This window comes from Stylophora pistillata, chromosome 10 (genome assembly GCF_964205215.1).
Source record: "Stylophora pistillata chromosome 10, jaStyPist1.2, whole genome shotgun sequence".
NCBI classification, from domain to species: Eukaryota; Metazoa; Cnidaria; class Anthozoa; order Scleractinia; family Pocilloporidae; genus Stylophora; species Stylophora pistillata.
This window is the reverse complement of record NC_142528.1, coordinates 4,547,998-4,570,672: the sequence shown is the minus strand read 5'-3', so window position 1 is coordinate 4,570,672 and position 22,675 is coordinate 4,547,998. Positions and strand designations below refer to the sequence as shown.

Here is a 22,675-nt window from a genome sequence, read left to right as displayed (position 1 = left end):
TCATTTCTGTACAGAATCTTCCTAGAAATTGCACTTGCAAACAATTTCTACTTTTCGTTTTCTGCACTGAATTTATAATTGGGTAAAATGTCTGATGATCACGCAGCTCGCTGATTTATGGAAAAGAGGGTCACACTGGGTATGCCCTTTCTTCTCCAACCACACTGTTAAATAAAAGTCTTTAAATGCCGATTTCCTGGTAAATCTGCCATTAAGTGTAATTTAAATTTAGTCAGTAAGCTCCTTACAATTTTTGTATTCCTGATCTTGGTCTTGTTGCGCCAAATCTTGACTGGGACTGCATGAAATTTAGGTACATAGAAATTCACTTTGTAATGAGTTGATATTTCGAAGGAAATCTCTTAAAATGCAAGATCTGTTTGGCTAACTCAACGTGATTCTTTAGCTAAGTGTGACTCGATGGACGATGGACAAGGAATAGCTGCTTGGTTACCTTTTACCTTCGTAAAAAATGAACAGCATTCTCTAATTGATTTTAGTGAGTTTTTTAAGTGTAGTTGAGTCGTAGAAGGATGGTGAAACAAGGAAGACGATCAACCAAAAAAGTGTTAGAGAATGGTTAAAATTTATCTTAATATCATCTGTGACTAAAGAGAGACACGGCAAAAGCTTAAGCAATCTGAATCGTTAACATGGCTCTCAAACAGAGGGTAAGAGAGTTTTCCTAGTTCTTAACATTATAGTCTTAGTTAGGTTTAAACCATTCCTAGTTTTAACCATTCCTAGTTCTTAACAATGTGGTTTTAGTTAGGTTTTAACCATTCCTTCTTAAATTATTTTGACAAGAACACATAGAGATTGAATGAGTAAAAGAGGAAACAACATAGAATATTTGATTGGTTTCTTTGCCGAATGCTGAAACACTCCATTCTATTTTTATTAGCTGAGCACGTATTGAGAAATTTCGAGAACGTCGAAGTGATTGAAATATTTTCTTTCGATGGCAGCTGCAATCATGGTAATTTTTTATTTCTATATCTCTAAAACTCATTACTCTCCGCGCCCCCCTGTCGACCTCCTATCATTGTTGTAGATCATTGAACTTTTACGTTCGCACGAAACGTTCGTAATGGTATATTTTATATTTCATTGGATCATAACGAGATCGTATCCCCATGCCCTTTTTGAGTTTGTCAAAACCGCTCTTTATAAAAGCAAACTACTCGCATTTAACCTGAAAAATTCATTTTTCATCCGACGCTTTCAAAACGATTTTAATGCGAGTCAATGAGAGACTTTTACATCATGATGTCAGGTACACACGTAAAGGATATCATGTGTCTTTTTATGGTAATTAAATTCCGAGCTGTGTCACGGTTCTTTTAAACAAGAGATGAAATTTGTTGGTAACAAATCAAATCTTTAGTTTCATATTTGCATGCATAATATACTTTAGCTGATGGCTATTCATGGACGCGTAATGTCTTTTAATTCAAAAATACATTTAGAGCACGAGGGAAGAAATATTTGAATTTTAGTCGGTGTTTTTTTTTAGAGGACTTCAGGCCCAAATTAAAAAGGATATCAATCTTGACATTAGCAATCAAAAGTCGTAAGAATATCTACGTTTCAGTGACGGTTAAGGCTATTTAGTACGGAAAATATTTGATTGAAAAGCAACAAACAGATTGCTTTTTTTTTAACGAGCTTACGCAAATTGGAAGGTTTCTGGTATTACGGCGTCGCGTTTTCAGTGGCCTGTAGAACTTAAAAAATTATAAGCTACACGGTTTCAGTTCAATGTGAGTTTGGGTTGGTGGTGAAAGCGTCTAACAATGGAACGGAATGAAACAACCTCAGCAGGTTAGTTGAGTTTAATAACCTCTGTTTATTAATAGCCTGTTGTATGAAAACATCAAAAACTAAGCAACATTTTAGTTACTCTCTCCTCGAGATTAAAATATTTCGAATTTAAAAGAAAAAATGAAATTTATGTGCCCCTCTTCTCTAAGTCAAGAAAGCAACTACGGTAGGTATTAAGCTTAATTCAAACTTTATTCCAAATCCTTTCCTAGCCTGAGGCCCTAAAGCTCTGTTTTAGGTGCCATTTCACACCTGTCCTTGAGTATGGCGTTGTTTGACTCTAAATGGCGTACCTAGTGATCGAGATGACACTTATTTTGAAAAACATGGTTGGCTGAAGAAGGATTCAACTTGATGTTTTATTCCTCTTTTTACTCAAACGAAATATCTTATTATTTTTTTTTTGCTTAACATAGGTTGTTTCGATCACAGTCGAACTCAAAGAGGAAAACGTCAACATATTTCTAAACGTAGTAATAAAAATCGGACAGATTGCTATTGACATCCCGCGCTAAAAGAAAAGAAAAGCCTTTAGATTTTAAATTTCTTTTTTGTTCAGTGGTCAATTTGTTTCCTCTTTGATGGTCCGTCTCAAAGGTGAATAATTTTATATTTTGCTGACATATTTCATTTGTTAAAACGTGCTAAATTTTCCCTAACTTTACGGAGTATAAAATGCAGCGCAATTTTGAAACTTTCCTAAATGTGATCTCAGAGTCTTAATTAAGCTTACGTACACTCTCCAAGGACATCATTCATTAATGACCTTTCACACGCTTTTATCTTGCGCCTTTTAGACACAATTATTCATTTTCGGTACCTCCATTCTTTTTTGCCATTTTTAAAATTTTTTATGTGATATGTCACTGGAGACTGAGGACAGCCAGGCTATCCACATGTACGATGGCAACTGAGGTGAATCATGTATGAAAAAGAACAAACAATGAGAATTTTTCTTTTCTCGTGCAAAAATGTACCTTCGGTCTGTGGTTCCGCTCTACCCAATGCATAAAATAGGGCTCGCCATTGAGTAAAAAAACTTTAAAATTTTACACATTTTAATAAATTCCATTTTCCTGGTAAGCTTTGTGATATCAGTGTCCCAAATAGATTTTAAGCTTAAAATTTTTTCCAAATGCAATTCAGGAAAGATTAATTATCAGACAGATGATACGCCCCCACGACCTTTCAAAACGGTACTAGATAAGTTTGAAGGGATTTCTTATATCTTGATGATTTCACTGAAAGAAAATCCCTCTTTAACCTTTAATCTTATATCATACTAACTGTACTTTTTCATTTTTGAATTAGATTGTTGCAAAGCTCTTCAAATTGAAGAAGAAGAAAAAAAGGCGAACCATGATCAATTTTTTTCTCTCAAAACATAACAGATGTTAGTTATCATAGGCCAAACATTGCATCTTCTGATTTTGGAAAAAATTCTCGTTGAGTTTCTTTTTATTATTTCGTCATCCATATTTTCACTGCATGGATGCAACGGACTTTCAGCTCTGTACAGTCCATAAAAAGAACATGATATGGTTGAAATTTGAAAGATATCCTATAAACTTGAACACAAAGTTCAAGACGATTTCAAATTGCAAATGCATAAGAAATGTTTCTTCATTTGAGAGGTGTCTTGAAAATTAAGGCCTTGGGAAAACGGAAACAGAAAATTAGACATGTCTGAGTGCAGCATGTTTATATAAATCGCCTCACCCACGTTCCACTTGACAGCTTGCTCAAAATGGATCTGATCTCTTTTATTGATGTTTATGTAATTGATGTGTACTCTTTCTACATTGAATTAATTTCACTTGAGAAATAATGACCAACAAAGTGCAAGAAATGACGACAGAAAATGGCAATGATTGAACTTTACCGTCAGTTCTTAACTAATTCTAGACAAAAAAGTAATTATATTTACGCTTCCTTCAAATATTAGTGGGAAGAAAACTTCCTTGTTGCTCTGTATATGGATTGGAGAATGAGTATAAAAATAAAGTAAGATAAGAGTCGTTTCTGAATGCCGTACACCTCTATTTGTGGGATAATGTTTGACGCTCTCTATTTCTCTCTCTGATTAAGGCTTAGGTTTAACATTCTATCTATTCGTGAGATACGTATTGTAAAGTTTGCTTTTTGTTGTTGGCAATCAAAATAAAAAATTCATAAAAGGAGATCAATTTCAAACTGGCCAAAAGGCAATGTGTATACACCGAATGCAAATATGGCGTCCAATTTGAATTGCCATTGTTCTGGACTTACTAGCCTCATCTTCACGTGGAAAACACAAAAGGATTATTACGTGTGAGAGGTTAGTAAGTCCAAAACAATGGCAACTAAAATTGGTCGCCATATTTGCATTCGGTGTATGTGAGGGTGCATACAGGCACACACGCGAATGCAGAGGCACGCGTGCACGGTTGAACGTGATCCGTTGAGACTAACTAGTCTCAAAATCCATATATGGTAGTGATCGAATGTAATCTTAACTGCGCAGACCCTCGAGCTCATTATAAATTCTTCGGCGCGAGCGTTTGCTCGCCTGCAGTAAAATATGATCGTGAGGCCTTGAGCAACGCTTGCCTGCGAGAGAGCTGGAAGGGAGTAAACCTCAACTCGTCTCGTCTCAAATCTTTCTTAGCTAATAATGAGGGCCGAATCGCAGGCAATGACTTATTTCATAATACGATATAATATGAATAATCATATCATATTCTTAGTGTTAAAGTATTTGACGCATTTAGACGGAGTATTATTGAATGAAGTCACTTTTGCACACAGAAGACCCAGAGGATCTATCCTCAGAATACATTGGATTCGCTGTGGCCTTTTCCTTCATGATTATGACAGACCTTCTTGGCAACACTTTAGTCATCTTAGTGATCCTCAAGAACAAAAACATGAAGACAGCTATGAACTACGTATTGATCAACTTGGCGATAGCTGATATCTTGGTTGCCATCTTTATGGGGATCAAGTTTGTGATTGGTCCAACGTTCACCCATCCAGAGGGACAAGCAGGGGAGTATCTTTGTAGATTCATCACTGGGGGAACCTCTGCATGGACTGCTGCAGTTGCGTCAATTTACAGCCTGGTTGCCATCGCTATTGAAGTTTTTAATGCCACTTTTCAACCCTTTAGAAAACGGGTGGGCAAAGGGAGAAGCTTGCGAGCGACCACTGTGATCATTTGGATTATAGCAGTATTATGGGGCCTTCCCTTATACCTTTCAGTCACATACAACGATGAAATTAAGTTGTGCGCAGAAAAATGGCCTCACCCTATACTACCAAAGATTTATAGTTTTGGATGGATTGTAGTGGCAGGTGTAATTCCTATTGCTGTCATGGGTGTCATTTACTTTAAGGTAAGATATTAATTGACACACAGTTGCGTTTCCATTAAACTTTAAAGAGGGAGGCTGAGCGATTCATTTGGGCTTTCTCTCTGATGAAGCGCTTGAGCTCGAGACGCCAGCGTTAGAAATTAATAATGATAATAATAATAATAATAATAATCTATACTCCACTTTATTTAAAATCACCAAAAATATTTACAAAAGTTTGATAAAAACCCTAAAAATCGAAAAAAAAATTAAAATGCCTATCAGAAGCTAAGAAAAACACACCTCGTATACGTTTACTTCTCGAGCTTTTCGATAATAATAAAGATGATAATAATAATGATAATAAAAATGATTATAGTGATAACAATGATAACAGTAATTTTAAGTCTCTTGACAAAGGAAATGCAAAATCTTCAAAAGTTCAACGCAAAAAAATAAGAAAAATTTACTATAAAAATAATAAAAATAATCTATAACTGATGAGTTTAAGGAAGCCTTGCTCGACCCTTCTCTACTTCCAGATCCTCTCTTTAATGTCTAAGTTCCTCCTTCTCAGGGTTCTAGATCCCCTTAGACATAGGAGCGCGCTCCGCAAAATTGTAAAGGACACTTTCGCTCTGACCCATGAAATTGTTGTGGCGTAGCTCTCTTGCTTTTTTGCTGATAATAGCTCGGCTAATCTTGAGTGGTACCTCAAGCATTCGTCAGCCATGTCCCCCGTCGTTGTAAATATCAGTGGGGTGAAAGTGCCTTGCTCTACTTCTGTTACACGGGAGGTTTATTTTCGCTTCTTTTCATTTTCATGAATTCTGTAAATCTGCTTGGGGCTAAGATCTCTGTATGAGTTAGCGTTGGAATGACACACCCTTATATCGAAAAAAAGCAGCCCTCTGTCGCTCCCAGAAACCCCTACAGTGGACGTCGAGGCGTGCGTCAGGGGCTTGATTAGTCCCTCTGGGAAATTCTTCGCCTGTAATAGGTTGTAAAGCCGGTTCCACCTGCTCATCGTAACAAACCATGTCGAGCAGCTCGGCCTGTAGATCGCGTATTTCATTGTGACGCTGAATGACTAAGCCCCCACGCTGGCAGATCATCGCGTGATCCACTGTAAACAAGCTCCCACAAACGCATACTGATGAATTATTGGGTATTGGCCAATCATATCGAAGCCTCACGGCGTCCCGAAATTTCCGCTTGTTAAGATCAAAATCCATGTCTTTGAGAGGAATAACTGTAAGCCAGTTGGATGCGCCTGTTTCACAGGCCAGGTATACGGCTCTCTGTGTCTTGTCTGGTACTAAGGCCTTCACCTTCTCGAGCTTTTCGTTTAGTCTATCATCCTTTTCTTTCCGTGTGACGTATACCAGTCGTTGTACCTCGGCCTCTTCTGGGATCTCATGTGATTGCACCTCTATTTTGCTTACAAGTGGAGCGCTTACCCTAACATACGCTGAATACTCCGTATCCGCAGTATCAGATGGATTAATGAGCCCAAAGCCTCCCATACTCACCAGTAATGCTACCAGACTACGCTCTTCCTCAGAACAGTTACGTTCTATGAGCGACGGTATAAGTACATCCGAGATTGCATGCTCTAAAGGCTGCAGTAGGTTCTCAATATCCGGCAGTGTTCTCATAAAGTACGTCCACCGGTGTGGGAGCCCAAATGTGAATGCGGCATAACTAGCTTGTGGCTGAGATCTTGCAAACTCCACCAACCTCGTCACTTCTTTCACCCACTCTTCTACCTTGCTACCCACATATTGCTCAAGATAAGACCGAGAGCCCAGCGCAGCGCCAAGGTGTTTGAGTCCCTCGGTTGTGATCTTGATACTGGTCTCTGCAAACATTTCCTTCGCGTGGTCTTCCTTTTCCGGCTTAACAACAAGCCAGCATTTCTTGGAGTTAGGATAGTATCCGGCAAGGGTCGGACCAGCCTCTCTCAACTCATCTCACCTTTGCTTAACCTCTGCTAGGGATCCTGCTCCAGTAGCGTCATCCGCGAGCCAGCATTGTTTTGCAGTGCTTCGATTTTGAAGTAACGACATTAACGGTTGTAGACTAATTGCATACATTGACATAACAAAGGGGTCTCCCTGTGTGGTTCCTTCTGCAAATTTAAGCTCACTACCACCAAACACAAAAAGGCACGCAGGAACTCGATAAGTGTTAATTACATAGATGGCGATCAATGGGCATAGCACTCTGATGTTATTAAGCGCTGCCGCTCTGTTTAGTGAATTGAAGGCGTTAAAGACGTCAACTAGTAAGGCGGAATCAGTTTCATCGCCTTCAAAGATATTGCGCATAGTGTGTATTTCGGCTTCCCCGCCACTCTTCTGACCTGCGCAGACCTGCATGGCCCCACTAGCGTTGATCACATCTTGTTTCGTGACTCTTGTGACGCATCTGCCAATTATTCCTCTAATCGCCTCGCCCACACCAATTGGGCGCACCTCACTGTTACCCTTGTTAAGCGGAATAATAATAATAATGATGATAATAATAATAATAATGATAATGATAATAATAATAATAATAACTATGATAATAATGATAATAATAATAATAATAATAACAATAATAATAATAATGATAATAATAATAACCACTGCGATGGGAGCTTAAAAAGCAATATCCTGGATATTTCGTGGAGCAGCTCAACATAGTTATCGATGTGCTAGGGGGTGGTCGGAGGAGCTCGAGAAAACAATGAAGCCTGTGGGCTTCATTGTTTTACAATGTGGTTACAAATTTAAAATTACAATATGGTTACAAATTGAAATGTGGTTACAAATTTAAAACTACAAAATAGATACAGTTAATTAATAAGGGACTGGGTTACAATAGATTTTGTGTTAAAATTACAAATGAATTTATGCTCCGATACAAGTTAATATATATATATATATATATATATAGGAAGTCTGTAAGTCGATTTTTGCGTGGAACAGTGCTCAATACGTTGAAGCAGAGCAGAATAAATATTATGAGAGGAAAAAAGGACGTAACTACATTTCCCGACAAGCCTGTTTCGTGAATCGCTTCACTCTTCAGGGGTTTAAACCCCTGAAGAGTGAAGCGATTCACGAAACAGGCTTGTCGGGAAATGTAGTTACGTCCTTTTTTCCTCTCATAATATATATATATATATATATCGGTATATGGTCTAAAAATCTATTGATTGTTGAAAGCTAAACTAATTCCTGAGCTCTTGAGTGATTGACTCACTAACTGACTGAGAGACTGACTGACTGATGGACTTAATGGATGGCTGATGGACTGAATGACTGACTCTGTGACTGATTGACTGGCTGACAGACCGACTGACTGACTTAAGAACCAACTGATTGGCTGATGGACTGACTGCCCGACTAACTGACGGACGGGCAACGTGAAAACTGGCTGCTTAACTGGGACTTAACTTTCTTCCAGGTAACACGTCGCCTTTGGTTCACAAGCATTGTCGGAAAAAACCTGTCTCAAATGGCTTTCATCCGATCTAGGAAACGAATAACTATCATGGTGTTACTAGTGAGTGCCATATACGTCGTCTGCTGGGTACCCACGTTAATCATCTACTTCTTAGCCAATGTTATTCCATCTGAGTCCATGTATTCTGTTCCGCACAAGACAACTATAGTTCTTGCAACCATCAACTCTTCTATTAACCCTGTGGTGTACAGTCTCCGAAGTCAACAGTTTCGTCAAAATTTGTACAAATTGGTCTGGTGCCGTTGGAAGAGAGCAAACTCAACTAAAATTGTTCCTTTCCTTTGACAATGTCGGCCGTGCTCAACTTTGATTTATCTCCAAGAAGTTCCTCGATAAAGCATTTTATGCGAAGATGTTTCTTGTCCATCTTTGTTATGATGTGGCCAGTTTTCGCTTTAAAAGGTCACTTTGTTCTTTTATCTTATTAACCATTGTTGCTTAGAAACTAATCCTTACTTACCTTTCTAAAGCGCGACCCAAAAAACAACTATTCCTGACTCAACGCTTTTGAATTTGAAGTAAAAGAGAAAAGCTGTGAATTTTAAAATCTTGCGAAAGGAAATTTTTTTCTTTTCCTTGTGTTATAGTTATAACCAGGCTTGCTTTTCAATTAAATGACTAAAACAATTGTATATATCATCATTGCAAATATTTGTTGTGATACCACACCTTGTGTGCAGCTTCCCGTAAAGCTTGGACGTAGACGAAGAGAGAAAAAAATCATGTTCACACATCCCCGAAACTATAAAATCACTCGAAAAAAGAAAATAAAACAAAGTTACTTCAAAGATCATCTGACGTAGTATAGAAAACGAGTGCGAGTATTTTATCAGGGGTTCCAAACACCGAAAAACAGACGGAAGCACGAGGCCGCACACCGAGTGCTTTTATTGTTTACTGTCACACTATCACCGTTTAAAATACTTGACGTATTAAAGCCTCAAACTCTTAGGGCTTTTTGCCTGCGTTGAAGCTTTTAAAACTGTTTCTACTTTTTTTATGAATAAAATGCTGCCTGAGGATTTGTCCAAGAGAAACTAGAGGAACGCATCAATCGAGTGAAAAGAGAATATTTGTAAGTGTCTCCGGCTTAACTCCACTCTGCCAAAATGCTTCATCGATGTTGAAAGATTATGCATCATTTAACAAATGGTAAACAACACAGCGTACACTATTGAGTTATGGATGCACGCGGGAGGTTGCTAAGCACGAAAGAAGCGTAAGAGTCGCTCGAGGCGATAGCCGAGAGCGACTCTAGCTTCTTGAGTGCTTAGCAAACGTCCCAAGTGCATCCATAACTCAATAGTGTACGCTGTGGTGTTTACCATTTGTTTTATAACATAACATTGATACATTGTAGCTAAAGAGTTCCCTTTTATTTAACAAATCTTACGCGACCAGAAAAAACAAGCGCGCGCGGAAAAATAGTCTTTGCATTTGCTCACGTCAGCAGCGTACACCCATGGGCAAATGGGGAACGCTAAATTGACCAATCAGAGAGCGCGCTTTACTTTGGTTATGTTATAATAATTATTAGTTTTGCCATTGCGTCAGTTTAAGAAAATATATTATATCTGGACTGGTCTGTTTTCAAGATTAATCCTACTGAGACACTACAGGCTGTGATCTCTGATTGGTCACGATGATAAAGTCATTTAGCGAGTTTATAGAAACGTCAATTAATATTTGCCATTAAAACTCGCTCTTAAATTGATAAAAATGAGACTGAGGAAGGCTTCAAGTGCTTAAAGGAATTCGAAGGACAATTACATCAATTTCCAAAGTTAAAGTCAAATCTCTTCAGGATAATTTATCTTTCTGAGCATTCAGTAGGAAACATAGCAGTGTATTTCCCTATTGCTTCTTCGCAGCTGTTTCACAACTGACGATTCTAGAGCATTCGATTTCTAAAACATTCTGGAACATTCTAACCAATTAAGAATTAAGTACATTTCCACTGTTGCTATGGCGTCAATAAGTCGAAAGATGTTTCCTCTTTTAAGTGTTCGGCACCTAGTCTACACATCGAAGAACAATTTAAGCCAAAACTACATCGGTTTTATTAGGTCAGTAATTTTTTTCCTGCAAGAGTTGTTTCGGACAGGGAGAGCGGTAAGTAAACATTTCAATTTTCCAATCGTCTTCCTAGCAAGTTAGGTACGGAAGATCGCGACGTAAGTAAACAAGTTCTGGAAAAGTATCATCAATGACAGAATATACGGACTGAATTCCTTATACAATCGCTTTATTCGTCCTAAATTACTGATGCATTTACAGAAATTAGTCATACTGTGTTTTCCCTTTCTTTTTTTTTTTTCAGTGTTGTGGTTATTGTGAATTTTCCGATTGGCAGAAGTCTCATTTCAATTCTGTATGTAAAATAAGTTGAGCTGGATCTTGCAGTAATTTTACTGGATTAAGATGGATTACTTTGTCATCCGTATGCCTTCTTCTTTCACCCAAATTTTGTATTTTTTTCTTCAAAAATTGTTTGTTTGGTTTAGTGGGTTGATTAGATAAGAGCAGTTAGCTGAGGCTTAACGGCATGAAAAATTAAACAAAGTGAAGAATGTTTCCTGAAATCGTTATTTTTTGTGCTTTCTCGAAAACTATTTAGGACTCATATTTCACGAGAAATCACTCTAAACATTTTCGTATGCAAATACGTTTATGTCACTATTATTGTATAACTGTATAAATGATTTATTTGGATCTTCGCATTAACTTAATCTATTCAGTAGGATAAACTTTCAGCCAAGAAAGTAAAGAATGAGTTATTCAGAAACTTCTTCGTTCTCTTCCTATCTGAGAGCTTACTCAGAGCTTTCAACACCACAAGGACCGGTTGGGGTCGATGCGTTCCTTCGTCTTCGCTGTGTTTCAAGAGTTTCAAACCATTTCATTGCCATCAAACACTCTGTTACGTAATATATTTGTTAGGATAAAAGTTATGGGTCTCCAAATTGAACAAAGTTCACAAGAGATATTACCTTGCACTTTTGCAAGAAGGAACGCCTTTAAGGTACCTTACTTTTCACTGACCCCTAAATCTTGAACAAGTAAGTTGCATGTTGTACATGTTGATCCTCTTCATTTTTACGCTAAAACTGGATAAGTATCATGATGAAATGAAGCTTGCGTTATTAACGTGAATTTCATCTCAGCTCGAAAACTATATCAGATAGAGGACCTTACTGAAAGTCATCACATCTATCTCAAAATTTACTATCTGTTCTACAAACCCCATTTCTATGAAATTCCTCACAAATGTAAACACAAAATGTGGTTGAACTAAATATTTTTCCTTTTTTCTCACCAGAAATCTAATAATTTTCAGCAATTTATGACATCTTTTGTCGCACAGATAGGCAAGATTCTCCTTTAATAAATATCTCTAGAAGATATTGCCCAATTTTCATTAGACTTTTAACCGAATTGATCGACAGGTGGATCGGACCTTTCTGTCAATTTTCAATGTCATTCTTAATTCCTCTTTGACATAATTTGTGAAAAAGTCATAAGAGGGTAGAGGTGGGTGCTATTTCAGTCCAAAAAGAACTTTACTCGAAATTAGAATCTGGGAGGAAAAGAAAAAACTGTCATCTCACAACTTGCGAAGGGAAATTGCTTTCCTTTTTACTTGTCACAGTATTTACTCAGACTGTCCCAAAAAGTCTAATTTATTGATCTACAAAATTAACATTATGCCACCTCCCTCAAAGCTGCGTGGGCTCAGAGCAGTAAAGAAGCTCAAAGATAATTTGTCAATATTCATTGCAACTAGTTTTCTGCTCATAAAGGTGCGCTATGTTTTCCAAACGTCGACTAATATAAATTTTTCTCTACGTTTTCTTCCGCTTATTCTAATCAGTTGCTTAACACAGATAAGGATATGCCGTAACAAAGCACACCTTGGAAGTTCGCTAAAGACTTGTTCAATAGGAAATTTGTTGAACCAGTTGTATATTGAACTGAGGGAAGGTACGATTAGGACTTACTTTGTAACATTGGTGATTGAAACGATCTCTGAGCTTAAGCCAAGAAAGGGCAATTCTTCCAATACGTGTTCATGCATTTTTAAAATGCGATAGCTGTTTTTATTTTACCGTTTACTTTGTTCGTCATTTCGTTGCGGGGTAGATCATCTATTGTGAAAAATGTGCTATTTCAAAATAACTGTAACCCACAGCCATCAATTATCAGACTTTCTCGTCTAAAAGTAGTCGTTGTTTTGCTTTCCACGAAGAGTCAAGCTGATCAAAAGATTGGGAAAAAAAGGAAATATTATGCTTTCTTGAAACCTGAAAAACAGCAGAAAATACGATGACAAAAACTAAATAAACAGATAAATAAAAACGTACTTGCTATCAATGCAATTTACCCAGAAAGTTCTTATAATAATCATGAATTTAATTTACAAGTTTCTTATTACTTAGCGAGAATGAAAAAACGGGCGCCGTTTATTGTGACTTTTCAGATATTAATTATGTGAGTGTACAACAATAACGTCAGAAGATAGATGAAAACTGCGAGCTTTCTACACCATTGCTAAAGCTGGGTGAGTCCGTTATTATAACGTATACGTAACGTTAACAACTGAAAACTACGATATTTCCGTTTCAATTTTCTTCCGCACTTTTTATCTTATATTAACAGTCCTAATTGTAAGATACCACTGAGGTTTTCCTTGAGAGACTGTGCGCGTTTATAATACCTGCATAGATAGTGTTTAGAATTATTTCAGGGCTCAAAGATCTGACCCAGCGATATGTTAAAATCAGTCCTTCAAGAAAATGATTATTGTCTTTAACACAAGTCAAGTGAGGAGTTGCTCTGGGGAATTCGCGAAATAATTATCAAAATGAATTTTCGTTTTCTTCGGCTTTGCATCGTAGTTGAACGAGATTCTTCCGTGTTTCTTCCTATTCCGTCAAAACTGTCGTTAAAATATGCATTATCTATTTAAAATTAGTTACGTCTGAAATCTAGTCAGGAAATTGTGTTCTTTACTGCCCATGTTCGACTTTTATTTCATGTTAACTCTTTTTTTTATTCTCAAAGAGATGGAAAACATGACTAAAAATATCAAACATAATAAAAACTGAAAATTATAATAAAAAGGTCACGACAATAAGGTTTTATTTTAAAAGTGTATTTACCTGGAACAACTTAGATCCAAGCCTTAAATTATCTACGAGTCCCGCGTCCTTTAAGAGAGCTTCTGAATTAATTTTAAACTGACCATATTTCATTTTAAAGGTATATAATTCGTATTGTATTGTATGTTTGATAATTTCGCAACCCAATTTGTTCACTGGAAAGCCCCAGATGGGAATAAGTTCAATATTAAAAAAAAAAAAAAAATTCACACACGTAACAAGCAAGACATATTTCTCCTTTTTTTTTTTTTTTTAATCAATTTCACTCCATTTCGTTTTGGTGCAAAATTATCTACCACAGTAGGAAAAAGGTTCGAACAGAAGATTGGTTGTGAGCCCCAAAGAAGGTTGGATAAAACATTAATAATAATAATAATAATTGTATTTATATAGCGCTAAAATCCACTAATTGTCCAAAGCGCTGTATACCCACCCAACCCACCCCAGGGGAGGACATCCATCACACAGTAATCTCGTGCGTGGGAAATTAACGTCTCCTGCCCCTAACCCTGCAGGAGACGGGACCTCCATTTATTCGTCCCTATCCGAGAAGACTAGAATATCTAACCATTTCTTGATGTTAAAGAAAGGAAGCATATTCTTCTCAGTTAATTTTAAGACCCTGAGTGTTGGTCCGGCCGGTATTGAACTCTCGACCTCCCGCACAGCAGTCCGGCGCTCTCCCAATTGAGCTAACCAGGCGGCGGACATAATTATTAGTCAAGACTCAGGAGTCCTGCATTTTGTTTGCCTTTTCAAATGCGCAGAAAAAAATTACCTGCAGTCATGATCAAATAGTTTGGATATATCAACAAAGTTGAAATGGTAAATTGGCCACCGTAACGATTACAAAAGCTGACGTCTCGAACGTTAGCCCTTCCTCGGAGCGAATAGAGGAATTGGGACTTTGGATATATCAACAAAGTTGAAATGGTAAATTGGCCACCGTAACGATTACAAAAGCTGACGTTTCGAGCGTTAGCCCTTCGTCGGAGCGAATAGAGGAAGAATTACTTTATTCGCTCCGACGAAGGGCTAACGCTCGAAACGTCAGCTTTTGTAATCGTTTCGTTGGCCAATTTACCATTTCAACTTTGTTGATATATCCAAATTATTTCGTTACTCCCACCGACGCAGCCCCAAACAGTTACTTTCGAAACTATCAGCCTTTATTCATAATCAAATAGAACGAATAGTCTTGTTCACTTCGCGCCATGGGTATGTTTCTTAAATTCTCTTTGAAATCTTAAGCTCCAGTCGTCTTTTGTCACGGCAAACATAGTCAAAATTTGTGAATGTTCCTTTTTTTAAGTAACTTTGTTATATGATTCATTTACCGTGCAGTAAGTCAGAACGATCATGTCGCTGTACACGGATTCAGATTCAGCAACGATTGGGATCACTACTATGTTCTCCATTCTGATCAGCACGAATCTCACCGGTAACGCAATCGTGGGTCTGGTTATTATTTTCTACCGGGATATGAGGTATTTCGCCAAGACTGCACTGGATTTAGAACGCTTTCACTCATAGTTTATTCACAAAATGTAACTTAAACAACCACTTGCTGTTGTAACACTTACATGAGTCATTTTACAACATTACTCACAACTAATACCTATTTTGAAATGAGTAGACTGCTTCAGTAGAACCCCACTAGCTTGAACTCGATGAACTTTCAAAGCCGAAGCAGAAGATGGCTCGAGTTAAAATGGGTTCGAGTTAGCCGATACAAAATGACTGAAAAGTGGGTCAATAAGATCGGATCTAGTTCGAATTATCGGAGGGTTTGGAGTTAGCAGGGTTTTACAGCTTTCGCCTTTTGTTCTAAGTAACTTTCCCAAACCAGCTCACCTAAAATAGCCTACCAGCAATACTTTTGAATTCATGCAACTAGATATTTTCATTGGAACGTTTTTGTGCTATTCATGAGTCTCATAATTTTAAATGATGCTTCTCCAAAAATTGCACTCGAGTCACTGTTCGTATATTGCCGGTAAGGTTTCCAATCACGAAGTAGACCATAGCTGGTTGATCATTTACAAAAAAAGAAACAAACGAGAAAATTTTGATTTTTATCATGTAAGGTGAGTAGTCATTCTTATGGTAGCTTTTCGGATTATTTTTGTTTATATTGAAGTCCAGTTTGTAGTAAACAGCAGATAATCTACGTTTATGAATAAATAATTGTTTAGATCATAGTTTTGATAGAAATATGGGTGAGTGATGTTTATTTTAACCAAATGTTACAGATTAGAAGAGATCTTAAAGAAACCCAAATTCACGGCAATCTGGGCGTAATAGTGCCACATTTGACAGTAAGATGTTAGTGATGTTGTATTTGGAGTGTTAAACAGACTTACTGTCTGCGTATTATTGAAGTCATGCCAACTGTGGTCGGTATAAAATGTGGGAGAATGACGTTGAACATTCCACCGGTATTGATATTTTTATTAATGATTTCTCAGAACCCCTATGAACGTCCTACTTCTAAACTTGGCGGTGGCAGATGCCATGGTGGCCTTGTTCATCGCGCCGCGCTTTATTTTGATTCACACCTTCGAACATCCAGATGGACAAGCAGGGACATGGGTCTGCAGGCTTCTGACTGGGGGAAACCTTACTTGGACTGGTGGTGCTGCATCAGTCTTTACACTTGTGGTAATTGCGTTTGAACGATATTATGCTGTGATGTATCCTTATGGAAACAAAGGGAAACTTACGTACAATAAACTAAAGGTAGAGTTTCATACTCATATGCATACTCACGCATATAATCTCAGTTCCATTACCATTATTAATTTTGTAAATCCATATCAAGAAATGGTTTTGGTTTAATCGATTCCTTTCATCTTTCGTGCCTTTTTCGCTTCTGACGTTTTACACTTTTTGACTAAACTATTTATATAGCTATCTCATAATTCTTATTTTATCAACAGGTCATCATTCCGTTATCATGGATTGGTGCAGTTATTCTCAACATCCCTCTATTCCTGACAATATATTTTGACAAGAAAAAAAACTTCTGCATGGAATACTGGCCTCCATCTGACTGGCTTCCCAAGGCATATAGCTCCACTTGGTTCTTTGTTGCTGGACTTATCCCAATACTGCTGATGATTATGTTGTATTCCAAAGTAGTATATGCGCTCTGGTTCAAAAAAGAGGATGGCACTGTAGAAAACATCACACAAAATACCCGGCAGGTATTAATTCCACACTCTCTCGACTTATTGATAATCCAACCATTAGTATGATTTTCCAGCATATGACGATGCGTTTGAAAGGTACATCTCTTTCTGCATTTGTCATTTTTTGTTGTGCATCGAGGCCAATTGCAACTTAAAAGTGATTCAGGATTTGTTTTCATACGATTGACCACTGACGCCAAAGGCAAAAAATGACATGGCGTGAAGGATTCATTGTTTAGGATAAGAGTTGGTTATAAGATAGGTATCCACTCAAAATAACAAAAAAAAAAAAAAATTAGGTTAAAAAAAAGAAGCCCATAGGCGAGTTAAGTGTTAGTTCACGAAGGAATCACTCAAAATATCCACCTTGTAGTACCCCTCGAGCTCTAAAAGACTTCGCAAGTCAGACCATTTGAAAATATGAGGCTTCTCGTAATTCCTTGAACAGAAAATTTCACTCAGAAGTTATAGTGGTTCCAATCATTTTGAACAGCTGTCGTTTGATTGCGAAAAACTTAGTCAATGCCCTTCCGAAAAATTTAAGCCCTGCGATATTTACAGGACACAAGTTATCTGATCGATATCGATGCTCTTTACACGTGATGTAGATGAGAAGGTAAAACTTGTTTATTCTCTGCTTATTCAGGGCGTGATAAGGGTGACAAGACGTGTCACCAAAATGGTACTTGTCGTGAGTGTAATTTATGGTATATGCTGGTTGCCAAACCTGATTATTTACGCCTTGAACTACTTCAGTCCTTCGCAGAACTATGGAGATGTTACTTACATCACAAGTATCGTTCTGGTCACGTGCAATTCTACTGTGAATCCTTTTATTTACGTCTTCGTTAACCAGAGATTTCGAAGTAAAGTCAAAAGTCTGCTATGCTGCGGAAAGACCTGCAGAAACCGAATTGGGGACTTCAGTGAGTCAACCAATAATACCAATGATCCCACTGACGCTGTCACACAACCTACCGTCGTATCTACCATGCGAATCAAACCGTAAGCGATAAGTCTAGTATCCACTTCAGATGGCATGCAAAAGGAGGGACAAAAATTGGTGCAATAAGTTGAATTCTGCCCGCAAAGAACAAGCGGGGACCGAGATAGTAAAGAAATTTAGAGTTAGATTGGACTCAGTCCGTAGACCTCTCGTAGGCTCGCCTCGTTCGCCGTCTCGAATCTCGCGGGATCTGCCATTCGCGTTGCAGGACTGTTATGGGCCAGCTTGCAGTTTTATCGTGATCAGAAGAAACGAGTATAGTCGCTCAATTAAAATAAATGTAATTGCATTTGGCTCGCTGATACGTCTCGTGGCCATCTTGACAATAACTTCGGTTCCTGTTTGCAGTTCAACTCGAGCCGTCGTTTGTATTTACACTGTACATGCCAAACCCTTAGGTAGCGTTGTCCACATTATACTACAATAGTTTCGAGCATAAAAGTGAGAAAAATGATGAAGCATTATTCTGGAACAACAGTGCAGAAAAATAAATAAATAGGTAAAAACAATTAGAAAACGATGAAATAAAATAAATTAACATTCTTTGACTTTTGTGCTTTAAAAAAACCTGTTTAGTACGCTAGCAATGAACTTATCTATAACCTTGTAAATTACCTAAAGTTCACTAACTTTGTTCGGAAACGAAAACGTTTATTCCAACATGATAAACGGTAAACTCGCGGTAAACGGCGACGTCCGCCAAGCAAATTGCCACTCGATAAACTAAAAAACTTTCAACTCCTCTCTCAGAAACTTGCACACGTCACAAATAAAAAGGTCTCCGTGATTTTCTTTCGATATTTTAACTTACGTAATCCCAAAGCATGCGCACGCGAGTCGCGCGCACAAGTTCGTTGCACGCGAGTCGCGCGCACAAGTTCGTTGACATCTTCTTAAGAAACCTATCAACCCAGGTCGACCCATTGTCTTTACTTGCTGTTGTCTCACCGAACTTATTTCCAGCTACTTAGAATAAACTTCACCGTCATGCCTTAAAGACAGGCAAAACGTACTTTAAATTTTTCGAGATTTTAATTTTCTTGGCTAAGACAAACTTCTTATCACTATGGATTTTATATCTCTTTATGCCGTCCTTCCCTACGGCGAGGGTCTCATGGCCCTAAAAGACTTCTTTTGATGAACGTTCTGTTAAGAAACCTAGCCCTAAAACACTACTCCGCTCAGCCGAACTTGTCCAACACTCAACTGCTTTTCATTCGGGGACAAATATTTAAAACAAACTGATGGCGTAGCCATTCGCACCAAGATGGGACCCAGCTACGCCCGCAATCTTTTCCTAAGTTTTATCGAACTTCAGCTTTTCAGTCAATACAACGGCCTCAAACCTGAACTCCACGGTCACTACATTGACGACTGTATCGATGCTACCTCTTCTACCAGAGAGGAGTTAACTCAATTTATTACCGCTGCCAATTCCCCTCACCCGGCCCTAAAATATATATTATATAAATTTCCGATACTTCTTTGGTTTTTTTTATATCAAAGTTCCAATTGAAGGCAACGGTCTATGTGTTACTCAGTGTGTACAAACCTGTTACTGTCACATAGTTACTTGTTGCATATATCTTCGCATCCATCAGGTGTCAAGAATTCCATTCCTTTTTCTTCTTTGGCGTTTTTAGATATCAAAGTTTCAATTGAAGACAGTAGTCAATGCGCTGTTCGCTGTGTATGACAAAACTCAGACTCACATAGTTACTTGTTGTATTCATCTTCGCTTTCATCACATGTCGACAACCAGGTGAAAAGTCTCCTAATGTAAGTCATATTATCTAATTAACATTAACAACTGAAAACTACGATACTTCCGTTTCAGTTTTCTTCCGCACTTTTTGTCTTATATTAACAGCAAGTCCTAATTGTAAGATACCACTGAGGTTTTCCTTGAGAGACTCTGCGCGTTTATAATACCTGCATGGATAGTGTTTAGAATTTTTTTTTTATTTAGAGTTATTTATTTTTTATTAGCATCAGCGCCGTCACGATTCGCTTCAATTGATATTGTTGTCCGCTTTTCGCGTCGGATTTGATGCACAATTCCACCGGCTATGTTCTAAAACAATTGGTTCATGCCTTCAGCTGTACACTATCGAGTTATGGAGCACGTGGGAAGTTTGGAGAGTACTCAAGAAGCTAGAGTTGCCCGAGGCTATTGCCTCGGGCAACTCTTATGTTTCTTTCGTGCTCTCCAAACTTCCCGCGTGCTCTATAACTCGATAGTGCACGCTAAAGCAGAACCAATTGTTAAATAGAACCAGCCCCAGCTGGCATCGTGTGATCTTATAAAAGCCTCCTTTGGACAAGGACGTTAACGAAATTGAAATTTGCCGTTTTATTCAATCAGTTGTTACTTTAATAATTAACTTATATTAAAATTTGTTATATACGCGCCATACTTGGTGTCTCTTTTATTTGACGTGAAGAACGATGGAAACAAAGAAATTATATTATGATAATGACATTATATTTAGTTTTTTCTGGTGGTGGTGGAAAATGATATTCTTGAGAGATTGATTATTGATACACCCGAGGGCGAAATGGTAGCAGTTGAACAAATACATAGCTAACGCGCATGAACCGCAGATTCCGTTCAAGGAAGATCTTTTCGTGTAATTCGTTTTCCGTGATTGATGCTCAGGAATAACCGTAGGAGTTGTGATAAATATCATCTGCCACAGTGATGAAGTTATTCAGCGGGTTTATGGAAAAATGCAACTAGTCCCTGCCATTAACACTCGCTCCTATATTGATAAAAGTTAGCATGGAGTAAAGCTGCGAATTGTAAAATCTTGTGAAAGCAAATTGCTGTCTTTTCCTTGTGTTATAGTAATAACCAGGTGTGCTTTTTTGATTAAATGACAAAAAAAATGTCTTAACGTTGCAATTATTTGTTGTAGTACCACACCCTGTGTGTAGCTTCCAATAACGCTTGGACGTAGATGAAGAGAGGAAAAAATCATGCTCACACATCCCCGAAACTATAAAATCACTCTAAAAAACAAAGCTTTATCGCTGAATATATTAATGTGACATAGTATATCAAAAACGAGTGCGAGAGTTTCATCAGGGATTCCAAACGCCGAAAAAACAGATGAATGTACGAGGCCGCACTCCAAGTGGTTTTATAGTTTACTGTTAAACCATCACCGTTTAAAATACTTGACGTCTCAAAGCCTCAAACTCTTTAGGGCCTTTTTCCTGTGTTGAAGCTTTTAAAACTACTTCTACTTTTTTCATATTTGAATACAATGCTCCTAACGATTTTTCTGAGAGAAACTAGAGGAACGCATTGATTGAATGAAAAGAAAACATTAGCAAGTGTCTGTTTGCTCCACTTTGCCAATATGCCTCAACGCTGTTGGAAGATTCTGCATCATCATTGGTTTTTCCATTGCGTGACTTAAGAAAATATATCCTGTTTGGAGTGGTCTGTCTTCAAGATTTATCTAAGGAGACACTACAGGCTGTGATCTCTGATTGGTCGTGATGATAACGTCATTTGGCGAGTTTATAGAAACGTCAATTAATATTGCCTTTAAAACTCGCTCTTAAATTGATAAAAATAACTCTAAGCGTTGTGAAAAATATTTTCGTGAAATTGTTATTTTTTTGTGCTTTCTCGAAAATGATATAGGACTCATATTCAACAAGAAATCAGTCTTGACATTTTCGTATGTAAATACGTTTATGTCACCATTATTGTATAAATAACTTATTTAGGAGCTGCCACTAACTTCATTATCCAGTGGGATGAATTTTCAGCTAAGACGGTAAAGAATAAGTTTTTCAGAAACCTCTTCCTTCTCTCCCTATCTGAACGATAACTCAGAGCTTTCAACATCACGAAGACCGGCTGGGGTCAGTGGGTCCCTTCATCTTCGCTGTGTTTAAAGAGTTTCATTCATTTCTTTGCCAATAAACTCTCTATTACGTAATCTATTGGTTAAGATAAAGCTATGGGTTCTCAAATTGAAAAAAGGTGATAAGAGATATTTTCTTGCACTTTTGCGAGAAGAAACGCCCTTAACATACTTTTCTTTTCACTGGCCCCAAAATATTGATCAAGTAAGTTGCATGTTGTTGATCATCTTCATTTTTATGCTAAAACTGGATAAGTATCATAATGAAATGAAGCTTGCATTATTAACGTGAATTCTCTCTTAATAAATATCGTTAGAAGGTATTGTCCAATTTTCATTAGAGCTTTGACCTAAATGATCTACAGGTGAATTAACCCCTTGCGCGAAGTTTCATTGTCATTCTCTAGTCCTCTTTGATATAATTAAAGAAAAAGTCAAATGAGGGTGGGAGGTGATTACTATTTCAGTCCAAAAAGAACTTTACTCGAGATCAGAATCTGAGAGGAAAAGAAAAAGCTGTCATCTCACAACTTGGAAAGGGAAATTGCGTTCCATTTTAACTGTCACGCTGTTGGAAGATTCTGCATCATTATTAGTTTTGCCATTGCGTGACTTAAGAAAATATACGTACTATATTTAGGTGGTCTGTTTTCAAGATTCATCCTAGGGAGACACTACAGGCTGTGATCTCTGATTTGTCATGATGATAACGTCATATAGCGAGTTTAACGTCAATTAATATTTGCCTTTAAAAATCTCTCTTAAA

The 22,675-nt window shown here is 37.6% G+C and overlaps 2 protein-coding genes, 1 long non-coding RNA gene and 1 pseudogene across 6 annotated transcripts; 3 read left to right on the top strand and 1 right to left on the bottom strand.

The window, feature by feature from the left end:
• The first annotated feature begins 371 nt into the window (after positions 1-371).
• Positions 372-9,304, top strand: LOC111342260 (pyroglutamylated RF-amide peptide receptor-like). 3 transcript variants are annotated; one of them, XM_088736783.1, is made up of 3 exons: positions 372-671; positions 4,612-5,198; positions 8,613-9,304. In XM_088736783.1, the coding sequence occupies exons 2-3, from the start codon at positions 4,668-4,670 to the stop codon at positions 8,955-8,957; spliced, it is 876 nt and encodes a 291-aa protein (XP_088592909.1). In that variant the 5' UTR covers positions 372-671; positions 4,612-4,667; the 3' UTR covers positions 8,958-9,304. The 3 variants fall into 3 exon arrangements, with proteins under 3 accessions (XP_088592909.1, XP_022805052.1, XP_088592908.1); XM_022949317.2 differs by lacking the exon at positions 372-671 and adding an exon at positions 1,451-1,824; XM_088736782.1 differs by lacking the exon at positions 372-671 and adding an exon at positions 1,873-1,990.
• Positions 5,663-7,486, bottom strand: LOC148721475 (uncharacterized; annotated as a pseudogene).
• Positions 9,305-10,685: 1,381 nt separating the features above from the next.
• Positions 10,686-11,244, top strand: LOC148721474 (uncharacterized). The gene is made up of 2 exons (XR_015992673.1): positions 10,686-10,784; positions 10,993-11,244. It is a non-coding gene; the product is annotated as an uncharacterized LOC148721474 (long non-coding RNA).
• A 1,168-nt stretch (positions 11,245-12,412) lies between these two features.
• LOC111342251 (pyroglutamylated RF-amide peptide receptor-like) lies at positions 12,413-18,576 on the top strand. Of its 2 annotated transcripts, none has more exons than XM_088736692.1 (6): positions 12,413-12,653; positions 13,150-13,230; positions 15,176-15,318; positions 16,300-16,492; positions 16,771-17,037; positions 17,669-18,576. In XM_088736692.1, exons 3-6 carry the CDS (start codon positions 15,191-15,193, stop codon positions 18,029-18,031), a joined length of 951 nt encoding a protein of 316 aa, XP_088592818.1. In that variant the 5' UTR covers positions 12,413-12,653; positions 13,150-13,230; positions 15,176-15,190; the 3' UTR covers positions 18,032-18,576. The 2 variants fall into 2 exon arrangements, with proteins under 2 accessions (XP_088592818.1, XP_088592817.1); XM_088736691.1 differs by having other exon boundaries at positions 16,300-16,570.
• The last annotated feature ends 4,099 nt before the right edge of the window (positions 18,577-22,675 follow it).